General features: G+C 49.6%; 1 protein-coding gene across 3 annotated transcripts in view; it reads right to left on the bottom strand.

Moving 5' to 3' along the window:
- Nucleotides 1–15,811, bottom strand: part of LOC122930711 (interferon-induced GTP-binding protein Mx2-like) — a 66,165-nt gene extending 50,354 nt beyond the window's left edge. The window contains exons 1-3 of one of the 3 annotated variants that reach the window (XM_044284273.1): nt 15,585–15,811; nt 1,069–1,218; nt 820–993 (exon numbers count right to left, since the gene is read on the bottom strand). In XM_044284273.1, coding sequence (XP_044140208.1) covers nt 820–993; nt 1,069–1,210 — 316 coding nt within the window. In that variant the 5' untranslated portion in view covers nt 1,211–1,218; nt 15,585–15,811. Of the gene's footprint in view, nt 1–819; nt 1,219–15,584 lie in introns of all 3 variants that reach the window. The other 2 variants (XM_044284271.1, XM_044284274.1) reach the window with 2 other exon arrangements.
- Between the last annotated feature and the right edge of the window lie 6,335 nt (nt 15,812–22,146).

Below are 22,146 nucleotides of genomic sequence, written 5' to 3'. Positions count from 1 at the left end.
AGTAAAGCACATAAAGTTCAAAATCCATTAAAATGTATAACATAAGCAAAGAACATATTAAAGGGATTCTGTCATGAGATTTGAGGCCTATAACCTAAACAAGTGGCCAGGTCCCTACTAATACCCTGAATCTGAAACTGACCTTATTAAATGTGCCTGTGGCTCTATTAGCATATAAAACTGTTTTTTATAACCTGTCATTCACCTACCTAATGTGCCCAAGGGGACGTCGCTTCATACAGGGTGCCCGGCTGCAGCCATCTCCGTCTGGTGCCCAGCGCCGCCTTCCCACTAGAAGTCCCCGCCCTCCCACTAGAAGTCACCGCCCTCCCTTTCAATAGAGCCGCCTTCCTCACCTCAGCGCCGCCTCCCTCACCTCAGCACCGCCTCCGAAATCGTCCGCTCCCTCAGCCAGATCCCGTGCGGCTGTGAGAGGATGGCTGCAATAGGGCGGTCAAGGCAGGTTTGAGCGAAGTGCGCCGGACGGCGCATGCGCACTTCGCTCAACGAGGCCGCTGCCAGGAGTACGCACGGGCGCATCAGGTTATACCTAGTGCGCACGCGCGGGATCTGGCTGAGGAGAGCGGACGATTTCGGAGGCGGCACTGAGGTGAGGGACGTCCCCTTGGGCACATTAGGTAGGTGAATGACAGGTTATAAAAACCTGTTTTATATGCTAATAGAGCCACAGGCGCATTTAATAAGGTCAGTTTCGGATTCAGGGTATTAGTAGGGACCTGGCCATATGTTTAGGTTATAGGCCTCAAATCTCATGACAGAATCCCGTTAAATAGGGATAACCTACAAAAAGATATGTACCTCCATTAGCTATTGGCTCCTGTGAGGTTGTCTCAGTAGCTGGTGGTAAGTTCTCTGATGTAGTAGATATCAGGGCTGAAAGGCTTTGGTTTTGGCCTGAAGATGGTATTGAAAATGTTGCTGGTTGAATGATGCTTTTTGACTTCTGTGGTGAAGTTGTAAGTTGAAAAAGGGGTGTTGTGCTGGAAGCCGATGAATTCTGAACCGGCACATTTGACTTCTGCGGTGAAGTTGTAAATTGAAAAAGGGGTGTTGTGCTGGAGGCCGATGAAGGTTGAACCTGCCCATTTGACTGTGATGGAGGCATATATTGAAAAGTAGGCGTTGTGGATGCACCAAAGGAATTTGATGTACCAAACGAAAATCCAGATGCTTGGCCATTAGACTGCATTTTGATGCCTAAAGAAAACCACATAAATATCGTAAATATTATGGTGCGAGAACGGTTCACGAAAAAAAGAAAAATAAATCAACCTCTATAATTGGTAAATAGAATGGTGGACACCAGCTCAAGTTGACAACATGTCTCTCCATTATGTTTTGTCTGGATCTCTACCCCCATTCAAGGTAGTAATTATGTAAATGTATATGCAGAAGGAGATTTGACTCCATTTGGAGTCAGGCTGGGCCTCCAAAATAATGGTTCCCAAAGGTCTAATAGAAGACAACTCTATTTGAAGATGACTTTGGATCCGATCACTTGCCACTAGGGTCTATTTCCTATGAGATGAGTCTCATATAACATATTACTCTGATGGCTAATCCCCGGCACTCCAACTGTGGTAAAACTACGACTCCCAAGATGCACACTTGCTTGGCTGTTCTCAGAACTCCATAAAAATAAAGGAGCATGCTGGGAGTCGTAGTTTCACCACAGCAGTCCCGGAGGTTAGCTACTGACCTATTAGATCTTATTGAGGAGTCCTTTGTGTGCAAATAATAAGTGGACGCGCGTAACGATGCTTCAGTGCTTGGCTTCACCTACATAACAGTACCTTTCCTATGTACTCATGGTGCTCAGATACCCCCAGGACATGAGTAAAGCACAGTTTACGAGTAGACAAGTACTTTCTTATTCACTGACAGCAAGCAGAAATCTTGAAATCGGCACAGATATCAAACTCAACGTGCAAAAAAATGTAAAATGCCTGTAATTGGGTTGTCCGCTTGTCCCTGCCAGACCTATGTCTGATCACGAGGCTGCTGCAGGCAATCGGTGACCCGGGCAAGTGCAGGGGGCCGACAGCTCCTGCGGGGGCCCTCAGTACAGCTGATTAAAATTGTGAAGCAGGGCCGTGGCGTGCTAAGGGGGGGGGGGTCTGCCCCTGGTGCCGGCTCTCAGGGGGTGCCAGAGTCCAGAAGCAATGAGTGCTTTCATCAATACAGATGGAAGCACTCATTGCTGGAGCGCAGGGAGCTGGGTCCTGTCACTCACCGTTCAGCTCCCGCGCTCCTCCCCTCCTTCACGCCGGCGGCGCTCTAAATGGTGAAGCAGGAAGACTTCTCCCCGCTCCACCATTCAGCATGCAGGCACAGATCGCGCTGCCAGCCTGTGTGGGCGGAGCCTGCAGCCCGGAAATCTGCATAAGCTCTGCCCACACAGATCTGTGACTACAGGGAAGAGAGGACTGTGAGCTTTAGGAACGGGACAAGGTAAGTAGTTACTGTGTTTTTTTAATACAGAGCGGGCACAGAGGGCTTTATTACTATGGAGGGGGCACAGAGAACTTAATTACTATGGAGGGGGCACAGAGGTCTTTATTACTATGGAGGGGGCACAGAGGGCTTTATTACTACAGAGAGGGCACAGAGGGCTTTATTACTACAAAGGGGGCACAGAGGGCTTTATTACTATAGAGGGGGCACAGATGGCATTTCTACTATGGAGGGGGCACAGATGGCATTTCTACTATGGAGGGGGCACAGATGTCTTTATTACTATGGAGGGGCACAGAGGGCTTTATTACTATGGAGGGGGCACAGAGGGCATTTCTACCATGGAGGGGGTACAGAGGACTTTATTACTATGGACGCGGCTGTGGGGATTCACTCTGGTAGGCAGAGTAAGCGGACGCAGGACAGAGGCAAAAAAAACAGTTTGTAAAACAAAACTTTAGTGTTTATTCACACACAAGACAAAAACTAAGCAACATTTTTCAGTCTTAGTGTTCATTCACACAAAGGAAAGTCCAAAGAACAAAACAATCACCTTGTTAGCAGGTTTTTCCAGCGGTCCACAACACTATTTAGGAGGCCTGTTTCCCCGCATGCGGCTCTCAGCCCTCTAGCACGGCACCATGCCTCAGATCCCAAAACATAGACAACAGGACAGCTAGGTGTTGTCAAAACCCTGGCAGGCGCTTAAAATCCAGTCCAGTGTTTGACCCCACCTGGCTGCAAATCAGCCCAGCAGCACACACTGAAAGGAAAATACCTGTCCTCCCAGACCATACCCTTCACTGTGTCACATACCCCCCCCCCCCCCCATTGTTCAACCCTGACGGGGTGAACACTCGCCAGACAATGTACCCAGGACAGGCCATCCGCGTTTCCCTGTAACCTGCCTTCCCTGTGTTCCACTGTAAATTTAAAGTTCTGTAGGGACAGGAATCATCGGGTGACCAGGGCATTTCTGTCTTTGGCCTGGCTCATCCAGGGGAGTGGTCGGTCACCAAGCGGAATTTTCTCCCAAACAAATAATAGCGGAGAGACTCGAGCACCCACTTGATAGCCAGCCACTCTCTCTTCACTATACTGTACCTGGTCTCGGCTGGGGTGAGCTTATGGCAGAGGAAGACAATGGGATGCTCCTCCCCGTTGACTTCCTGGGAGAGTACAGCACCGAGGCCCACCTCGGAGGCATCCGTCTGTACTATAAATTCCCGCTTGAAGTTGGGCGTCACCAAAACCAGTGACCCACACAGGGCCGACTTCAAAGCGGAGAACACCTCTTCCGCCTGATCATCCCAGCGAACCATCACGGACTTATGTCCCTTCAAAAGTCCTGTCAATGGTGCGGCTATCGTAGCAAAGTGGTGGACGAACCTCATGTAATAGCCCACCATCCCCAGGAACGACTTTACTTGCCTAGACGTGACAGGTCGGGGCCAATTTCCGTATGGCATCTATTTTGTTTACTTGGGGTTTGATGACTCCGTGCCCAATTACATACCCAAGGTATTTAGTCTCTTCTAACCCTATCGCGCACTATTTTGGGTTTGCGGTCAAGCCAGCCTTCCTAAGGGAGTCCACCACAGCCTGTACCTTAGGTCGGTACTGTGGAAAACGATATTGTCCAGGTACGCTGAAGCATACTGATGATGTGGATGGAGTACAATGTCCATTAGCCTTTGAAACGTGGCGGGAGCACCATATAGACCAAAGGGTAATACCTTATACTGATAAAGCCCCTCTAGTGTGATAAAAGCCGTTTTCTCCTTGGCTGCCTCTGTCAAGGGTTCCTACCAGTACCCTTTGGTAAAAGTCCAAAACAGAGAAATACTGGGCTTGACCTAACTTCTCAATAAGCTCATCCACTCGGGGCATGGGATATGCGTCAAACTTGGAAACCTTATTAAGTTTGCGAAAGTCGTAACAGAATCGTAACGTCCCATCCGGCTTGGGTATAAAGACTGTCGGACTGGCTTATTCACTTTTTGACTCCTTGATGACGTCTAGTCACAGCATTAGCTGCATTTCCTCCGGGATGGCTTGTCGCCGACCCTCATGTACCCGGTATGGCTTTAACCGAGAACACATCCTTGTTCCAACTAATAAACTCCCAGGCCACCTGAGCCTGTTTAGAGGGGAGGTTGTCAGAATTTTTTTCTGTGGCAACTGCTTCCCTTGCATCAGACAGAGGGGCCGGAACTTCTTCCGCTAGAAAAACCCTTCTGAGGGCTGTCATCAGTACAGTCCTCCCTATCTTTCCAAGGTTTTAGTAAATTCACATGGTAAACCTGCTCCGGCTTTCGCCGCCCTGGCTGGTGTACCTTGTAATTTACCTCTCCAACTTTCTCGAGTACCTCGTAGGGCCCCTGCCACCTAGCCAGGAACTTACTGTCCAAATTCGGTAGCAGAACCAAAACCCAATCACCTGGGTTAAAATTCCAAACCCGAGCCTGGCAATTATAGAATCTACTCTGGGCTCGCTGAGCTGCCTCCATATGTTTCTTAACCAGCAGCAACACTGTCTCCATCCACTCTAGCATCTGAATGACATACTCAATCACACTTTTATGCGGTGTGGGTTGTTGTTCCCACGCCTCTTTGGCTATGTCTAACAGACCACGCGGATGTCGGCCATACAGCAGTTCGAAGGGCGAGAACCCAGAGGCCTGGGGAACCTCTCGCACTGCGAACATGAGATAGGGCAGTAGAAGATCCCAGTCCCTCCCATCTTTAGTTAGTAAATGGTTGGATCACACTCTGAGTGGGGAAATTTGTGTGTGTCAGGAGACGGTTCCCAGGCCGAGTTGCAATATAGAGAAAGACTCCTGAAATCCACTTGTTTGATTTAAGTGCAGTACTTTATTGCATAGGCTGTTTTCCTTGTGTGCTGGTACTTCAGTGTGGACTGCTATGGTCCGTAGTTTGGGGGCTCTGTGGCCTAGAGAGCGCTTGTGGGATGTAGGCAGTTGCCCTGTGTTGCTGCATCTCCTGTTGAACCACAAAACTGGGGAACATATCCTCGGACCCCGGTTGTTGCGGCTCACCCTCAACTACTACCACATTTTCCCAGGCCCGAGATAGAGTCGGGTCCTTGTGCTGTGCTGTACCAAAATTGTCTCCAGAGACGTTGAGGTCTGCCAACTCCGGAACCGGAGGCAAAGATGTCTCCCACCATTACATTCAGTGAGGTTGCCTCCCCCCCTTCCACCACAGTGGCGGCCACCCCTACAGCTGGCCCTTCGGCCTGTGGTTCCCAGGGTTCCGGTTTCCCCCCAGAGCAAGGCCATGCTATTGGGGCTACTCCTGCCCCATGAGTTTCCGTGACTCTCGCCTCAGGCCACAGTGACGGGAAGTCTCTCCAAATTATTAGTTCATAATGTAACTTTGTGGTGACGGCCACCTCCACAGTCCACCTGCCGGCCACCGTGGATAGAAACACTAGGGCGGTGGAATAGTCCTCTAAGTCTCCATGGATGCACACAACGCTGACTTTTCGGCCAGTATACTCAGCGGGCCACACCAGGGCAGCTCTTACCAGGGACACCAGGCTCCCTGAGTCCAGCAGCGCCACTGCCAGGGTATCTTCCACTTGCACCTGGCACAAGTAACTATTGTCTATTGTCTCAGGGGTACCAGTTGCACACAGTCTCCTGGCATACAATGAGGGGCGGCAGTCATAGTTAGTGTCCATGGGTCCCCCCGATGGGGAAAGTCAGCCCTTAGGTGACCCGGCTCTTAACACCGCCAACAGACCATCGAAGCTGGGTCTGTAGGGAGTATATCCCGAGCGGGTTTTGCTGGCCTTAGCTGCCAGGTCGAAGGTGGAGATTTCCGGGGTTTAACTGGCCCCCCTTCCCAAAAGAACCCCCCTGTAGATTTCTGGAGGCCTTATAGCGCTCCACCAGGCCGACCATCTCTAGGGCACTACCAGGGGACACCTGGCCAATCCAATGCTGGAGAGGGTACGGCAACGCACTCCAGAACACATCAGCCATCAGACGGTCCAGCATAGCAGTGGGACTCAGTACGTCAGGCTGCAGCCATTTTTGCAACCGGTGTAGCAGATCATAATACTGCGGTCTGGAGGGTTCATGTCACGGCCATGGCTATGACCGTGACTCCTTAACCGCATGCGGTTGCCTACGGTTTAGTTTGGGTGTTCAACCACAGGTGAGGGCCGCTGGTGTGTGGCCTCACTTGTGGTTGCCGCGGGCAACTAGTTGTGTTGTGTATGTGTCAGCAGAGTAGCCTGAGCGGTGCTAGGCAGCTTGCTGCAGTGGCATGCGGTTACACCTGACTACCTCTATGTTAGGTGTGTGTGTATGGTGTGCACTGTGTTTTATGTTATTGTGTGCACTTTCCCTTTAAGTGGTGTTTTCCCTTCCCTGGTGGTGGAAGGGTTAACTCCCTTTCTGTGTATGTGAGGCACTGGGTGTGTCTGTGTGGGTGTGGCCACTTAGGCCTATAAAGCCTCTGGCCCAGATTCAAGAAGCACTTGCGCGGGAACAAGTGTGATTTGCGCCGCGCAAGTACTGATTTGCTCCTATGCAAATTTGCGGCTGATTCTGTAAACCAGTTAAGCCTGAAATGCGGCCATTTCCCCGCGCACGCAGCCTAGCTGTTCCTGCGCAATTTTCGTGCAATTTTGCGCGGGGTGTAAGTTGCGCCTTCATGGAATTCCCTCAGCGAATATGCAAATTAGGTACTGCCGATGATTCAGAAACATGCGCGTGTGATGCGCATCTTGCGCTGGAAGCGTGCAAGCTTTTTTCCCTGGGCAAACTTGCTCCTGTTAAAAGCAGGGGCAAGTTAGCAAAAGATGGCCAAATGTCTCATATCATTTAATTTCTTCTGGATGTCATCCCAGGTACGCACTTCATTACCCAGGGCATTGATGTCCAGGGCAATGGCTTCATATATAGCCCTCCTTTGGGCAATGGTGGTGTTTGCCCGCTGGGCACCATATAGGACTTCCTTATGCTGCTGGAGTGCAGCAATCAGGATGTCCATCTCTGCAGCCACAAAGTTGGCCTTCCTTATTTTGGTCCCTTTGGGAGGTGCCATGTCTTGCAAAAGGGCTGAATTTCCTTGCTATGGGGGGGGTAGGAAAAAGCAGGATGAAATTCAGCAAAGAACCTGCGCAAGTCTGCTCCTATTTATTTGCTCAGTGCAAGCAGCTGAGCAGGATTTGCCCTGAAATTATGCTAGCAAACCTCTGCTGAGCCGAAAATTCCTCATTTACATAGGGGCACACCCACTTTGACTTGCACGGCCTTGCGCCCTCAGCTTTGCCTTAAACAGGAGCAAATTAAATGAACAAACGATTCCTGAATCAGGTGGCAATTTGGCAAAATTGCTCCAGCGCAGAGAAATTCAGCTGAGCGGCTCAGGTGTAAGTAATGGGCAAATCTACCTGAATCTGGGCCTCTGTGTTTGGCATGGCTCAGTGGGTTGCTTCAGCCATGCTTAGCTGGAGCAGCCTCCTGTGAATACCATCTGCCAGTGAGGGCCACCCTTGTGGTCATAAATGTAAAACTATCTGTGACTCTTAAGTTTATGTCAAGTATATGTGTGATGTCTATTTGATGTTTTTCTGGTTTTTCTGTGCAGCTATGGATCTGGGTCCCTGTGTGTGGATGCGTTGTGATCTTCAGCTTGCCAGCAAAGGGATCCAGTCAGCAAGGCTGTGGCAGGTAGGTGGAACTGGTTCAGTTCACCTGCCATATCCATAGATCTGTTTGTGTTTCCCCTTTTCCCTGCAGCTTGGCCAGTGAGACCCCTGTTCCTCCGTGTCCAGAAGGAACAGGCCGTCTTACCCTGACTCCTAGTCCAGGGACCGGTCGGAAGGTGAGTTAGGGATCCGAGGTTCCTGAGCATGGGTTCTCCTACCTTAAAGGTCGGCCCATGCAGCTAGGAGTTAGGGTCAGATTAGGGATGCGATTTGGAGGTGACCTGCTCCCTAAGTCTGTCATCCTGGCCAAGCAGGGGTTAACATCATCTGGCATCGTACGGCTGAGGATTTTCCCCATCCTCAGCCGTGACAGTTCAGCTGGGTTAAATTCCCACTGATGCACCTGCTGGGCCTGGACCAATACATTTACCCACAGTCTTGCCAGAATTTCACCCTTTACGGTCGGGTAGTCGGCCGCTTGATCATCTGGTAGATCGAAAAACACCTGCTGGGGTCCAGAGGCCAGGGACGGAACAAAGACCTCAGCCCATTGGTCTCGGGGTAACTTCTCCCTCACAGCCACCTTTTAGAATACCGCCAGATAGGTCTCGACGTGGTCCGAGGGGATCATCTTAGGGATTGCCGCACGGACAGCTTTCCGGGCATCGTGGACATTCTGGGTCACTCCTGCTGCTTGTAATGCCATCACATGTTGCAATATCAGCTGGTTGGTTTCCTGCTGCTGCTTGTTAGCCTCCCGCTGTTGCAAGTTAGCCTTCATGAGGGCTTTCACTACCACCTCCATTTTGTCAGGGGACACGGGTCGTAACCTTGCCGGCTTGATATAGGACATACACCCGTGCCCGAAAAAAAACTAAAACTTTTCAGCCTTCAGGCCAGCCTCAATGCGTATGCCTACTCCAAGCCACCAATTGTAGGGATTCGCTCTGGTAGGCAGGGTAAGCGGACGCAGAGCAGAGGCAAAAAACTGTTTGTAAAACAAAACTTCTGTGTTTATTCACACACAAGGCAAAAACAAAGCAAAATTTTTCAGTCTTCAGTGTTCGTTCACATAAAGGAAAGTCCAAAGAACAAAACAATCACCTTGTTAGCAGGTTTTTCCAGAACAAAAGAATCACCTTGTTGGCGGTACAATCTCTATTGATCCACAACAGGCTTTAGGAGGCCTGTTTCCCCAGCCTGCGGCTCTCAGCCCCCTAGCACGGCACCATGCCTCAGATCCCAAAACAGAGACACTTTGCTGCTGAGCCCAGCTGTGTTTTAAGGACAGCTAGCTGTTGTCGAAACCCGGACCGGCACTTAAAATCCAGTCCAGTGTTTGACCCCACCTGGCTGCAAATCAGCCCAGCAGCACACACTGGGAGGAAAATACCTGTCCACCCTGACCATACCCTTCACTGTGTCACAGGGCACAGAGGTCTTTATTACTATGGAAGAGGCACAGAAAGCATTTCTACTAGGGAGGGGGAACAGAGGGCATTACTAACGTGAAGAGGGAACAATGGGCATTTCTACTATGGAGGGAGTACAGAGCCAGAGGGCATTACTACAATGAAGGGGGCACAGTGGGCATTATTACTGTGAAGGGGGCACAATGGGTATTTCTACAATGGAAGGGGCACAGAGGGCATTACTACTATTAAGGGGGCACAATGGGCATTATTACTGTGAAGGGGGCACAATGGGAATTATTACTGTGAAGGGGGCACAGAGGGCATTATTACTGTGAAGGGGCACAATGGGCATTATTACTGTGAAGGGGGCACAATGGGTATTATTACTATTAAGGTGGCACAATGGGCATTATTACTGTGAAGGGGGCACAATGGGCATTATTACTGTGAAGGGGGCACAATGGGCATTATTACTGTGAAGGGGGCACAATGGGCATTATTACTGTGAAGGGGCACAATGGGCATTATTACTGTGAAGGGGCACAATGGGCATTATTACTGTGAAGGGGGCACAATGGGTATTATTACTATTAAGGTGGCACAATGGGCGTTATTACTGTGAAGGGGGCACAATGGGCATTATTACTGTGAAGAGGCACAGAGGGCATTACTACAGTTAAGGGGCACAATGGGCATTATTACTGTGAAGGGGGCACAATGGGTATTATTACTATGAAGGGGGCACAGTGGGAATTATTACTATAAAGGGGGCACAATGAGGATTATTACCATAAAGGGGACACAATTACTATGAAGGGGCACAATGAGGCTTATTACTGTGAAGGGGGCACAGATAGGGCATTACAACTGTGAAAGGGGCACAGAGGGCATAACTACTGTGAGAGGGCACAATATGGGCATAACTACTGCGAGGGGGCACACCTGTACAAAACTACTGTGAAGGTTGTACAATGAGGGCAATACTACTGTGAGGGGGTAAAAAAATTTTTTTTTAAGTATAGGGGAATGGGGTGCCAGAGAAAGGACCCGCCCCTGGTGCCAAACACTGTAGGCACGCCACTGTAGCAGGGAACTATTTGCTCCCCGCTCTACCATTGAGCCGCCTGCGCTCCACAGCAGCAGCACAATGTCCTCACACATCATCCTGCTGATCTGTGTAGGAGGAGGAGCGGGGCAGGCTGGGAATCAACCTCTGCTCCTCCTACACAGCAGTGCCATGTGTCACAGTATCCTGCTGCTGACGATGGGGAGCGCAGATAATGAGAGGAGCCAGGTGACTGAGGAGAGGAGGATTTATTGTTAGTTTTTTAACTTCATGTGAAGGGGGCACATCTGGGCATAACCACTGTGAAGTGGGCACTGGGCACATATCTTGGCATATCTACTGTGAAGGGGGCACACATCTTGGCATATCAACTGTGAGGGGGGCACAGAGTTGTGTTACTACACGCCTCTACCCCGCTACTGTCTTCTAAGAGCCTTTACACTGTCATCTGATGTAATTTATATTATGTCTTCACAACTGTGCATCTAAAACCATGTTAAATGTAGATGTCCAGCAGGTGGCAGCAATGCATTGGTAAGGTACTAGTTACAGTTCAGTATATCTAGGCTGGAATATATTATTCCAGCTTAGCTCCCCCTCTGTGGAGGTGTGGACTGTTCCCACATCCTGCAGTATGGGAGGGGCAGGAAGTTAGAGTTAGTGTGCCAGCCACCCCTGTTGGGGAAGGTTGTGTGATAGCCTTCAGAAGTCCCCCGGTATAGGGAAGAAAGCAAGGATCTTGTCTCGGCTGAGACATTGATCACCTTCCCAGCCTGAGAACCTTCAGCCTCAGCTGGATGAAGAAAGCAGACAACCTCCAGAGTTCCAGGACGAAAGCATTCCCTGAGAAACCATCTGAGAGTAAGTCCAGAGACCTAGGAGAAGCCATATCCTCTTCAGCTAGTCTGTTCCCATACAGCAAAGTTACAGAGAAGTGCAGAAGATTAATCCCTGCCATAGGTACAGAGCTACCAAGCAGACAAATTATCCTGCAAGCTCACATTTAAAGTGCAGAAGTATTTATTCCTGCCAACCATTGCCAAAACCTGCTGGGACCAATGACCAAAGCTGCATACTGCTTGGATACAAGTTATCTTCAGTAAAGAAACGTTTGAACTTCACCTAAAGGTCTGGACATCATTATTGATGCTAAATTCCTCTATTACTCCTACTATCACTACACTTAAATTTATTGCAAGTGAGCCAGGAGCCAGGAGTCCAGCTGTACCCAGGTAGGAGACACCGTTGGCACCATTATCACCACCCTACAGAGACATAATAGGCCATTACACCACTCTGGCATTCCTAATCTGGGATGTGCGTTATAACACCTTGGAAGGGCCCTGGGGTAGTACCCTGCGCATGCTGCAATTGGCGTCACAAACAAACTATAGACTATTAACCATCCGTATCCTGGCCCACTGCATAAGTGGCGTCAGCGTTACCCCATATCCTGCTCATTGCACACATATTTGGGGATATCTACTGTGAGGGGGGCACATATCTTGGCATATCTACTGTGAAGGGGCACTGTGAGTAGACCTGAGGGACTGAAACACTAGGTAGAAAATAAAAGTAGGCACATAAGGACTGATTCCCATATATCCGCTTTGTAGCATGCTCTGTGTAAGGGATTTAATCTATAATACAGGTACATGCAGTTTCATTGCTGTGAGCGCCGTGCAAAATGCCACAAGGGGGCCACTGAGACTTTATCGCCTAAGGGCCCACATGAACCTGGAGCTGGCTCTGGATGTGATGCTGACCAAGAAGGATTTTTGGTGCCGCATGGAAAATGCAATCCCCCCTGTGTCATGCAGCAATGGACACAGTGATTTGCACAGTGGAATTTGGCGCAAACTCAACACCAAAAAGCCGCCAGCGACAGTGCAGGTTCCACCTCCCATTCTTTACAATGGGAGGCAGCAATGCTATGAATGTGCCCATGGTGTAGAACATGTCCATAACCCGCAGCCTCCAACTGAAATCTATGGGAGCTGGAGTCTTCACTGCCGCCCAACGACTTTGGAGTAGACAGTTTTATGGTCTCTCCCAATGTTTATCCCCCTCGGGGCTCCATGACACGTAAATTTAGGTCTGACATATTTTTTTTGCATGTCACATGCAGTTTTTTAATGGCATTGTTTTTTTTTTAACCCGTGTGAACTGCGCTCTTTTTTCAAGCATTTTTGTTTCCCTGTAGAGAAGGGGAGGAAAACCACCTGAAAAAAAAACTGCCATTGCTACAACTTGCTGTTTAAAAAAAATAAAAATGAATATAGACTCAAAAAACCCATACCCCAATTTATATAATCACTGCAGCAAAAAAAAAAACGCTTGTGTATCCGGCGTTCCACAGTTCTCACTGACTTTTAGCTAACATCTGGCATTCGTAACCAATACTGCAATTGGTATAATTTGGGGCATGTAAACCCCGACCCTTGAATGCCACAGCAGGAGCGCCCACTTGGATGTGGTTTACATATACCCTGTCCATTGTGGGTGCCGGACAGCCAAACGTGCAGGGACTATAGAGACAGTCCCTGGAAATTCAGGACTATTGGCATCTGGAGTTGGCGTTTTTCCTACAAAAAAACTAATCAAAAACACGTGTCACACAAAGTATGATGCCCCCTAAGTGTGCCACACACAGTACTGTCCCTGTATGTGCCGTACACACAGTATGATGCCTGCGTAAGTGCCCTCCAAAACAGTATAATGCCCTCTTAATGGCACTGAACACAGTATGATGCCCCCCTAAGTGTGCCCCACATAGTATGATGCCCCCTAAGTGTGCCCCACAAAATATGATGTCCTTGTAAGTGCCCTCCAAGCAGTATGATGCCCACTTAATGGCACTGAACACAGTATGATGCCCCCTTAAGTGTGCCCCACATAGTATGATGCCCCCTAAGTGTGCCCCACAAAATATGATGTCCCTGTAAGTGCCCTCCAAACAGTATGATGCCCACTTAAGTGCACCAAACACAGTATGATGCCTCCCCCCCTAAGTGTGCCCCCCCCCCCCCCATGTTAAAGCTGGTCTTAAGCAGACCTCCAAGTTCTCCCCTGGTGCTCCGAATCAAGGTACCCCCAAGGGGTTAATATCCACGCGTGGCTGAGAGACTAGATGCTGACACATAGCTGGTCAAGGCAATGTCTTTTTTTATTACAAAAGAGATAAGAAGAAAGGCGAGAACTCCCGGAGTCTGCGCAGTGCATGTGAACTAATGTAAACACCCGTGGGGGAGCGCCATGTTATATTGGCGTCTTACTAACATCGATACTACATACGTCCTACAGTATGTGACACTGCAAGGAGGTGCTTTTCTATAGGCAGTGAATAAAGTGTGTGTATCCAGCTAAGCATTCTTCTCCAGTCTATACATCATTCTGAGGGAGAAGTGAGGGGCCTCTTGCAGCTTCACTCCCCCTCCGTTCTCGCTTCAGTGTTGAACAAATAGACAGCTTGAAGCAAAGGGGAGCGGGAGGCAGAGGAGGAGATAAGGAACAAGCAGCTTAGGACAACCTCCTAAGAAAATCAATCTAGTTACATATAAGAAAGATATTCCCACATCTCTATCACCCACAAAGTATGATGCCCCCCTAAGTGCGCCCCACAGAGTATGATGCCCCCCTAAGTGCTCCCAACACAGTATGATGCCCCCTAAGTGCTCCCAATACAGTATGATGCCCCCCTAAGTGCGCCCCACAAAGTATGATGCCTCCCTAAGTGCGCCCCACACTGTATGATGCCTCCCTAAGTGCGCCCCACACTATGATGCTCCCCTAAGTGTGCCCCACACAGTATGATGCCCCCCTAAATGAGCGCCACACACTATGATGCCCCCCGAAGTGCTCCCAACACAGTATGATGCCTCCCTAAGTGCGCCCCACACAGTATGATGCCCACCTTAGTGCGCTCTACACAGCATGATGGCCCCCTAAGTGCACCACACAAGGTATGATGCCCCCTAAGTGCGCCCCACACAGTATGATGCCCACCTAAGTGCACCCCACACAGTATGATGCCCCGCTAAGTGTGTCCCACACAGTATAATGCCCCCCTAAGTGCTCCCAATACAGTATGATGCCCACCTAAGTGTGCCCCACAGAGTTTGGTTACCCCCTAAGTGTGCTCTACACAGTATGATGCCCACCTAGTGCACTCTACACAGCATGATGGCCCCCTAAGTGCACCCCACACAGTATGATGCCCCCTTAAGTGCACCCCACATAGTATGATGCCCCCCTAAGTGCACCCCACACAGTATGATGCACCCTAAGTGTGCTCTACACAGTATGATGCCCGCTAAGTGTGCCACACAATATGATGCCCCCTAAATGCGCTCCACCCAGTATGATGCCCCAAAGTGCACTCCACAGACTATGCCCGCTTAGTGCCTCCAAAGTGAGCACTCACCTAGCCCACTAACTCTTTAACTCTCAGTGCAGTCTATCCGTAGCTTGGCAGACAATGGGGTTATGGGTTTAATGGTGGACCAGGAGAGCAAAACAGCGGTCAAAATTAGAGGGCATACAACTGCTCAGCAATTACATTGCATGGGGTGGGGGATGATCGAGAGGCAGAAGCAGGCCCTCCCTCTACTTAACTGTCAAACTGCCACAGTTGCTACTGACTGTGGCAATTGAGGGGTTAATATGCCAGAATCTACGGTACCACAAATCCTGTCCACAGCTGCGTATAGAGTAAGCTCCTGAGCCCACCACTTACATCCTCCCCGCACATGTGACATCACAAAGCACTAAGGGTTAATAGCTCGACAAAAATAAACCAATTAAGTCTCTCTAATAAATCAAACTTAGAAATTCATTAGCTCAGGAGCATGACCTCTGACAGACGGCTGAGATTGGGGTGGCAGTGGCCCCTATAGGGCCCTGGTGCTACTGCACTAATGGTTATCCTGGTGCAGGTACTTACCGGTGTGAACGGCTGGATGTCCTCTCGGAGACTGGAGACGGGCTGTGTTTCTGATGCTCTTATACTGTATGCTCTTCTTTCTCCGAGTAGATTCCGTTCTGAAGAAATGAAACTGAAACTGACTGAGCACTCCTTAACCCCTTCGCTGCCTCGTCGGTGTCCTGACTGCATTTATTTATTTACAATTTGGGCAGAGTTATCAACATAAATGTCGGGACACTTTGGCTTTCACGAGGGGTGCTTTATCAGGATGTGGACTTTTTATGGGTGAGGGGTGGAGTAGAAAGTGGAGGAACAACATCTCAAGACAGAAGTGTTAGACTTAACGATGCACCAAATTTATTAAACATCTTGTGTCATTTGATAAATTAGGTGTAAATTGCGGCAATACAGACTCCTGCAAAACTGACATTAACGATGTCCCTCATGATAAATCCCCCTCATAGTTTTAAAAAGCTGGGATAATATTTATAAAGACCAGAGCTCAAAATTATTTGAAACTCCAAAATTCAGACCCCAGAACATACCCCAGATCAGACCATATAATTTAGACCATACATCATGAAAGGATTTGGACCTTTCTGGACCTCTACGACAACCTTGGTTTGAGACACTGACGTCAGGAGAGATGTTTCTCGGTTGGCAATAACAGACACACACATCACTGAGAAACACTCTAACTTTATTATGCTATCGCTTGGCCTCATATAGGCAGCAGAAAAGTTTGCACAACAACAGCGTTAAACCAATCATAAATGATAAACATTGACGCCCACACAGATACCACTGGAACATCCCTTTTATGGGTATGTAATACGTCACATATAACAATGTACGCAGTTGTGCCAAATGACCCTGAGTGAATTAGAACATTTGTTCTAATTCTGGGAGATTCCCAGAATCTGTCCTAAGACAGATAAGTGAACCTAACTTACAGCGGGGGGGATGTGAAGTGCGTAGGTGAGATAATATGGTTCTTACCCTTGCCCTTTTCCCTGTATACCGCCAGATATTTTCTATATCCTTCAGGAGAGTTGTCTTCAGGATTAGGCAGCAGAGTTTCATAAAATGACATATTTGATACTCCTTTCATTATCAGTTTCCGTACATGGTATGATACATGTTGCAACTATTGCTATTACTAGGACCTTTCACCAGAATCAAACTTCTAAAGTAACTATACAGGCATGTAGAGCGGCGCCCAGGGACCCCCCTGCACTTACTGTTATACCTGGGCGCTGCTCCGTTCTCCCGGTATAGGCTCTGGTATCTTCATAGTTAGGCTCCACCCAGGGGAACCTGCCGGCGCCTCCTTCTCCCAAACTGTAGCGCTGGCCAATCACAGCGCTCAGCTCATAGCCTGAGAGGCTTTTTTCTCTCTCAGGCTATGAGCTGAGCGCTGTGATTGGCCAGCGCTACAGTTTGGGAGAATGAGACGCCGGCAGGTTCCCCTGGGTGGAGCCTAACTATGAAGATACCAGAGCCTATACCGGGAGAACGGAGCGGCGCCCATGGATAACAGTAAGTGCAGGGAGATTCCTGGGCGCCGCTCTACATGCCTGTATAGTTACTTTAGAAGTTTAATTCTGGTGAAAGGTCCTCTTTAAGGCTGCCGGGCAGCCTGTATTTGTGGGAGGGGCTGAGGCCACGCCCCTTGGCCTTATAACCCCATCAAGTACAACAGTCGGGACGTGCAGCCAGGTACTTCCGGGTTACGTACGCATGCCTTCGTTTTCCGGCTGAGGTAAGTAGTTTCAGGCGGCTGTCCTGGCCTGGATACTGGTGCGGCCACAGGTAAGATGAGGATTCCAGTGCCGGATTCGGTGCCAGCGGCGGTGGCGGCGGCTCTCCCTGCCCATCATAGGTCTTACCATGTCGGAGGCAGGGGGAGCGGAGGGGGTCCGCAGCATGTCGGGATCCTGGGGCGGGCCAGATGGCTCAGGGCCGCCCACGTCGATCACGGGCGCAGTATGCAGCGTTCGGCCGCCGTGTTGCCGGTTGCTAGGCACACACGGCGGCTCCGCCCCCTCTCCACGTCGCTTCGGCAATGGGGAGCCTGCGGCAATCATGTGCATTGTTCGGCGGGCGGCCGGTTGCTAGGCTCACGCGGCGGCTCCGCCCCCTCACGTCCTGACCTAAGCAACGGTACCCACGGGTGCCTGTGGGTTAAAATAAAAAAATAATAATTTGCTGATATATGCATGATATGTTCAAATCAGTATTTATCCCGCCTATACATATGTACTGAGTTTTAATACAACGTCATATTTCAGTGGCTATGTTCGGGTCACATAGCTGACGCTTCACGCCGTTTCAAGGACATCCTTTACTAAACAGTAGGTGGTATGTCTGGACTTTTTATACGTCATGTTACATGTTATTTTCACAGTGGTGTTTAATGCCTTGCCGGGCTCACAGGAATCCTTGCATGGCACCAGGTTGTCATTCTCGCCAATCTTGGTGTCCGTCTGCTTGAAGCGTTCAGGCAATGTTACGTCTGCCTCACCGGTGGCATGTTGTCCTGCCTGGAATGTCCAGGTTGTCATACTCGTCCATCTTGTTGCACGTCTGCTTGAAGCAGTCAGGCTATGTTACGTCTGCCGCCCCGGTGGCATGTTGTCCTGCCTGGAACGTCCAGGTTGTCATACTCGTCAATCTTGTCACACGTCTGCTTGAAGCGGCATGTTTTGTCACGGCTGCCGCCCGTGATGGCATGTCATCCTTCCAGGATCATCCTGGTTGTCCTATTCGTCAGTCCTCGTCGCTTGTCCGCCTGAAACGGTCAGGCCCCATGTTTTTCGTCTGCCCATGGTGGCGGGTTGTCCGGCCTGGTACCTCCAGGTCTGTAAATTTCCAGTGCATTAAGGTGTTCATTCATTATTCTTTGTTTATACAGCAGCAATGCTAGGGGGATTCAATTCCTTCGGCCTTCCTAAACAAGGCCTCTACCACCGTCGGTGAGTCCGGTCCTCTATTACAGTACCTGTTCCATTCCTGTCCACTTCCATAACCAGGTGAGTATCAGCACTGGTCCTCAGGGCTCCGGCCACAGTCAGATAGTCGGTTCCCCTTTTTCCCCTGGCAGTTGTCGGGTTTGGGCACCGGGGTGTCCACAGTACGCATGGTCTCCTCACAAGTAACTAAGGTTTTGTCCTCAGGTGGTGGCCCAGGTCGTAGGATCAGTCGGCGTGGTCATCGCCTCGTCCATCTCCGGGTCCCAGGTGTCCGGTCTGGCTGGCCATGGATCCCTCAGAAATTTGACAATTCCAAAGCTGATCGCGGAATTGAATAGAAGGGGCATCAGCCACCCGGCATCGGCCAGGAAAGCAGAACTATATAGGCTGCTGATTTCCAACCCGGGTCCTTCCAGCGATCAAGCTTCATTACCAACCATACAGTCTTCTTTGGCTCAGTTGCACGCCACAATGGGAAATCTGGCAGACATCCAGAACAGGGTCATGGAGCTCGAGTCCAGGGCCTCCGCCGTCTTGCAGCCAGTGGCTCCTGTGGCAACTCTGCCATGGCCTCTGGCAGAGTCCCCAGGTATGTCCTCTACTCCTCCGGCCATTGTCCCAGCTCATTTTGTGGCGGAGAATATAAGGAAAGATATACTGGCTGGCAAGGAAGTCATCCTTGCGTCTATTCTCATAGCGTTACACAATGCGAACGGGAACAAAACGATTGATTGCGGGGAGGTGTCAGTAGTGCTGAAGTCTAAAGATGCACGCCTGAATCGCAAGCTTTCCATACCCGAATTTGTACTCGCCTTCAGTCTGTTTAGGGACGTCATCTGCTCGGCACCGCCAAATAGGAGGGAAGAGCTGGACGCCTATCTCTATCAGGTCACCGATTTAGGCCACAAGTATGGGGGCTCGGCTTTTTACAATTATCATCGTTCCTTCGCGGCCAAAGCCGCAGCCTCCCTAGCACAGTTTCAGTTCATGACCATTTGGGCTATGCTAGACATGGAGCTTTTCTGCAGACATTTTGCAGGTCTTCGAGCCCCCACTTGTGGATCTTGCCAATCCATCTTTCATGCTACAGAATGGTGCCCCAACAAAGCGGTCTCCCATCCAGATAGAGCCCTTCCGGGAACGTCAGGGGTCCCCAGGGGCCCGGCCCTCATGGACAAGTTTGGTAGGCCTATTGTGTATCTGGGCAAAAGTCAGATATGCAATAACTTTAACTTCGGTCACTGCATGTTCAGTGGGTGCAGAGCCCTCCATGTTTGCACGGTCTGCTTCCGTGCTCACTCCAGGTCCACCTGCCCAAAAAAGTCCTCTAAGCAGGCGTGACTGACCAACATTAACGTTGACCTCCTGGGGCCGCTCCTGCAAGGTCATCTCGATCAACAGTTTGTTGCACATCTGCTTACGGGTCTGTCACAGGGGTTCCACACGGGGTTGGTGGCCCTCCCGCATTCCAACTGGGAATGTGAGAACCTCCTCTCTGCCAGACAGGATCCTGAGGCGGTGCAAGCTGCGAGTGCAAAACATTGTAATGCGTTTTGCACTCGCGTGAGAAAAATCACGCATGTTTGGTACCCAAACCCGAACTTCTTCACAGAAGTTCGGGCTTGGGATTGTATGTTCTGAAGATTGTATTATTTTCCCTTATCACATGGTTATTACATGGTTTTATAAAATAAAAAATTAACTCACCTTCTCCTCTTGATCGCGTAGTTCCCGGTCTCTTCTTTACTTCTTGAATGATGAGCTGTGGGCTAAATGAGATGTGGTGACGTCAGATCACATGCTCCAATCACATGGTCCATCACCGTGGTGATGGAGCATGTGATCTGATGTCACCACAGGTCCTTTAGCCCACAGCTCATCATTAAAGAAGTAAAGAAGAGACCGGGAACTACGCGATCAAGAGGAGAAGGTGAGTTAATTATTATTATTTTTTAACCCCTCCAGCACTATTATACTATGCATTCTGTATTCATATTATACTATGCATCACAGAAGTTCAGGCTTAGGATCGATGTTCTGTAAATTGTATTATTTTCCCTAAATACAGAATGCATAGTAAAATTGCGCTGGAAGGATTAAAAAAATAATAATAATAATTAAACTCACCTTAATCGACTTGCGTAGCCCGGCATCTCCTTCTGGCTCCTTTGCTGAACAGGACCTGGGGTAAGCATTAAATACATGTCACGAGGGTGTCAAGAGCCACGTCTGACTCCGTTATACCCGGGGTCAGGAAGTCGCAGCGGGTGGCTGCGCGCTCTATGTCTAAAGATCACGTTGTTTCTTAGTGATTGTTTTCTGTGTTTGCCTTGCAATCCTTTTTGTCTCACTCAGGGATCCGTAGCTTCTCCTCCTCAGCTGTTTCTTGTCTGCCACTCCCAACCTCCTTATATTCTCCTCTCACACTTCTCTAGTTGCCAGTTATAGAGCTTCCTGCCTGGACATCTATACTGACCCACTGGAGCTGTGAATCCTGGTTGTTGTTCCAGAGTGCTACCCTCCGGATCCCTGTTGGGCTTTTTGTTGTCTCCTGTTGTCGCCCACCTGGGATTATATGTTTAGTCTGTATTGTCTGTCCTCCCCTTGGTGTTTTCCTTTAGAGCTAGTGGTGCGGACTAGTGTTCCCACCGCCCTGTTCACTATCTAGGGCTCATCTTAGGGAAAGCCAGGGTTTTAGGCACGTGATCGGCGTACGGGTGAGGAACCCGTCTAGGGACGTCAGGGCAGCCAGGTGCCAGCCGCAAGGTGAGTCAGGGGTTACCACCTTCCCTCTCACTTGGGCAGGGCCTTCCTCTTTCCCTCCCTCTGTGTCACGTATGTGATAGTCACGCCGATCGTGATATTATAACTGGCCCTTATTTTTTGAGAAAAAAAATAAAAATAAAAAAATATATATATATTTTTTTTTCTCTCTGCTTAGAATCCAATATGGATCCTATTGCTGCTTTGGCAAAACAGCTTCAAGGCCTGTCTTTGGAGGTGGCAGGATTGAAGGCGTCTGTCCTCCAACAACAGCAGCAAATGCAGCAGACCGCAATCCCAGCGGTTGCTATGGGTAACCAGGTTGTTACAGAACCCAAGGTTGCTCTTCCTGACAGATTTTCTGGGGGAAGGGACAAATTTGTGACGTTCCGTGAGGCCTGCAAATTATATTTTAAGCTGCGCCCTTACTCCTCAGGTAATGAAGAACAGCGGGTGGGGATTGTTATTTCCCTGCTTCAGGGGGACCCGCAATCCTGGGCGTTCTCGTTACCCCCTGGTTCCCAGGCTCTCCGGTCAGTGGAGGGATTTTTTGGGGCTTTGGGTCTCATATATGATGACCCTGACCGAGTCGCCCTGGCTGAGTCGAAGTTACGGAGACTCCTACAGGGAGATCGGCCAGCAGAGGAATATTGCTCAGAGTTCCGTAGGTGGGCTACGGATACTCAGTGGAACGACCCGGCTCTCAGGAGTCAGTTCTGCTCTAGGTTATCTGAAAGGGTTAAGGATGCGCTGGCGCTGTATGAGACCCCCCTTTCCCTTGATGCTGTTATGTCCCTCTCTATCAGAAAAGATAGACGTCTTAGGGAGAGATCGAAAATTCCTGA

The sequence above is a fragment of the Bufo gargarizans genome, chromosome 3, assembly GCF_014858855.1.
Source record: "Bufo gargarizans isolate SCDJY-AF-19 chromosome 3, ASM1485885v1, whole genome shotgun sequence".
Classification (NCBI taxonomy): Eukaryota; Metazoa; Chordata; class Amphibia; order Anura; family Bufonidae; genus Bufo; species Bufo gargarizans.
Note: the sequence above shows the minus strand (reverse complement) of the source record. Positions and strands in the feature narration are given on the sequence as shown.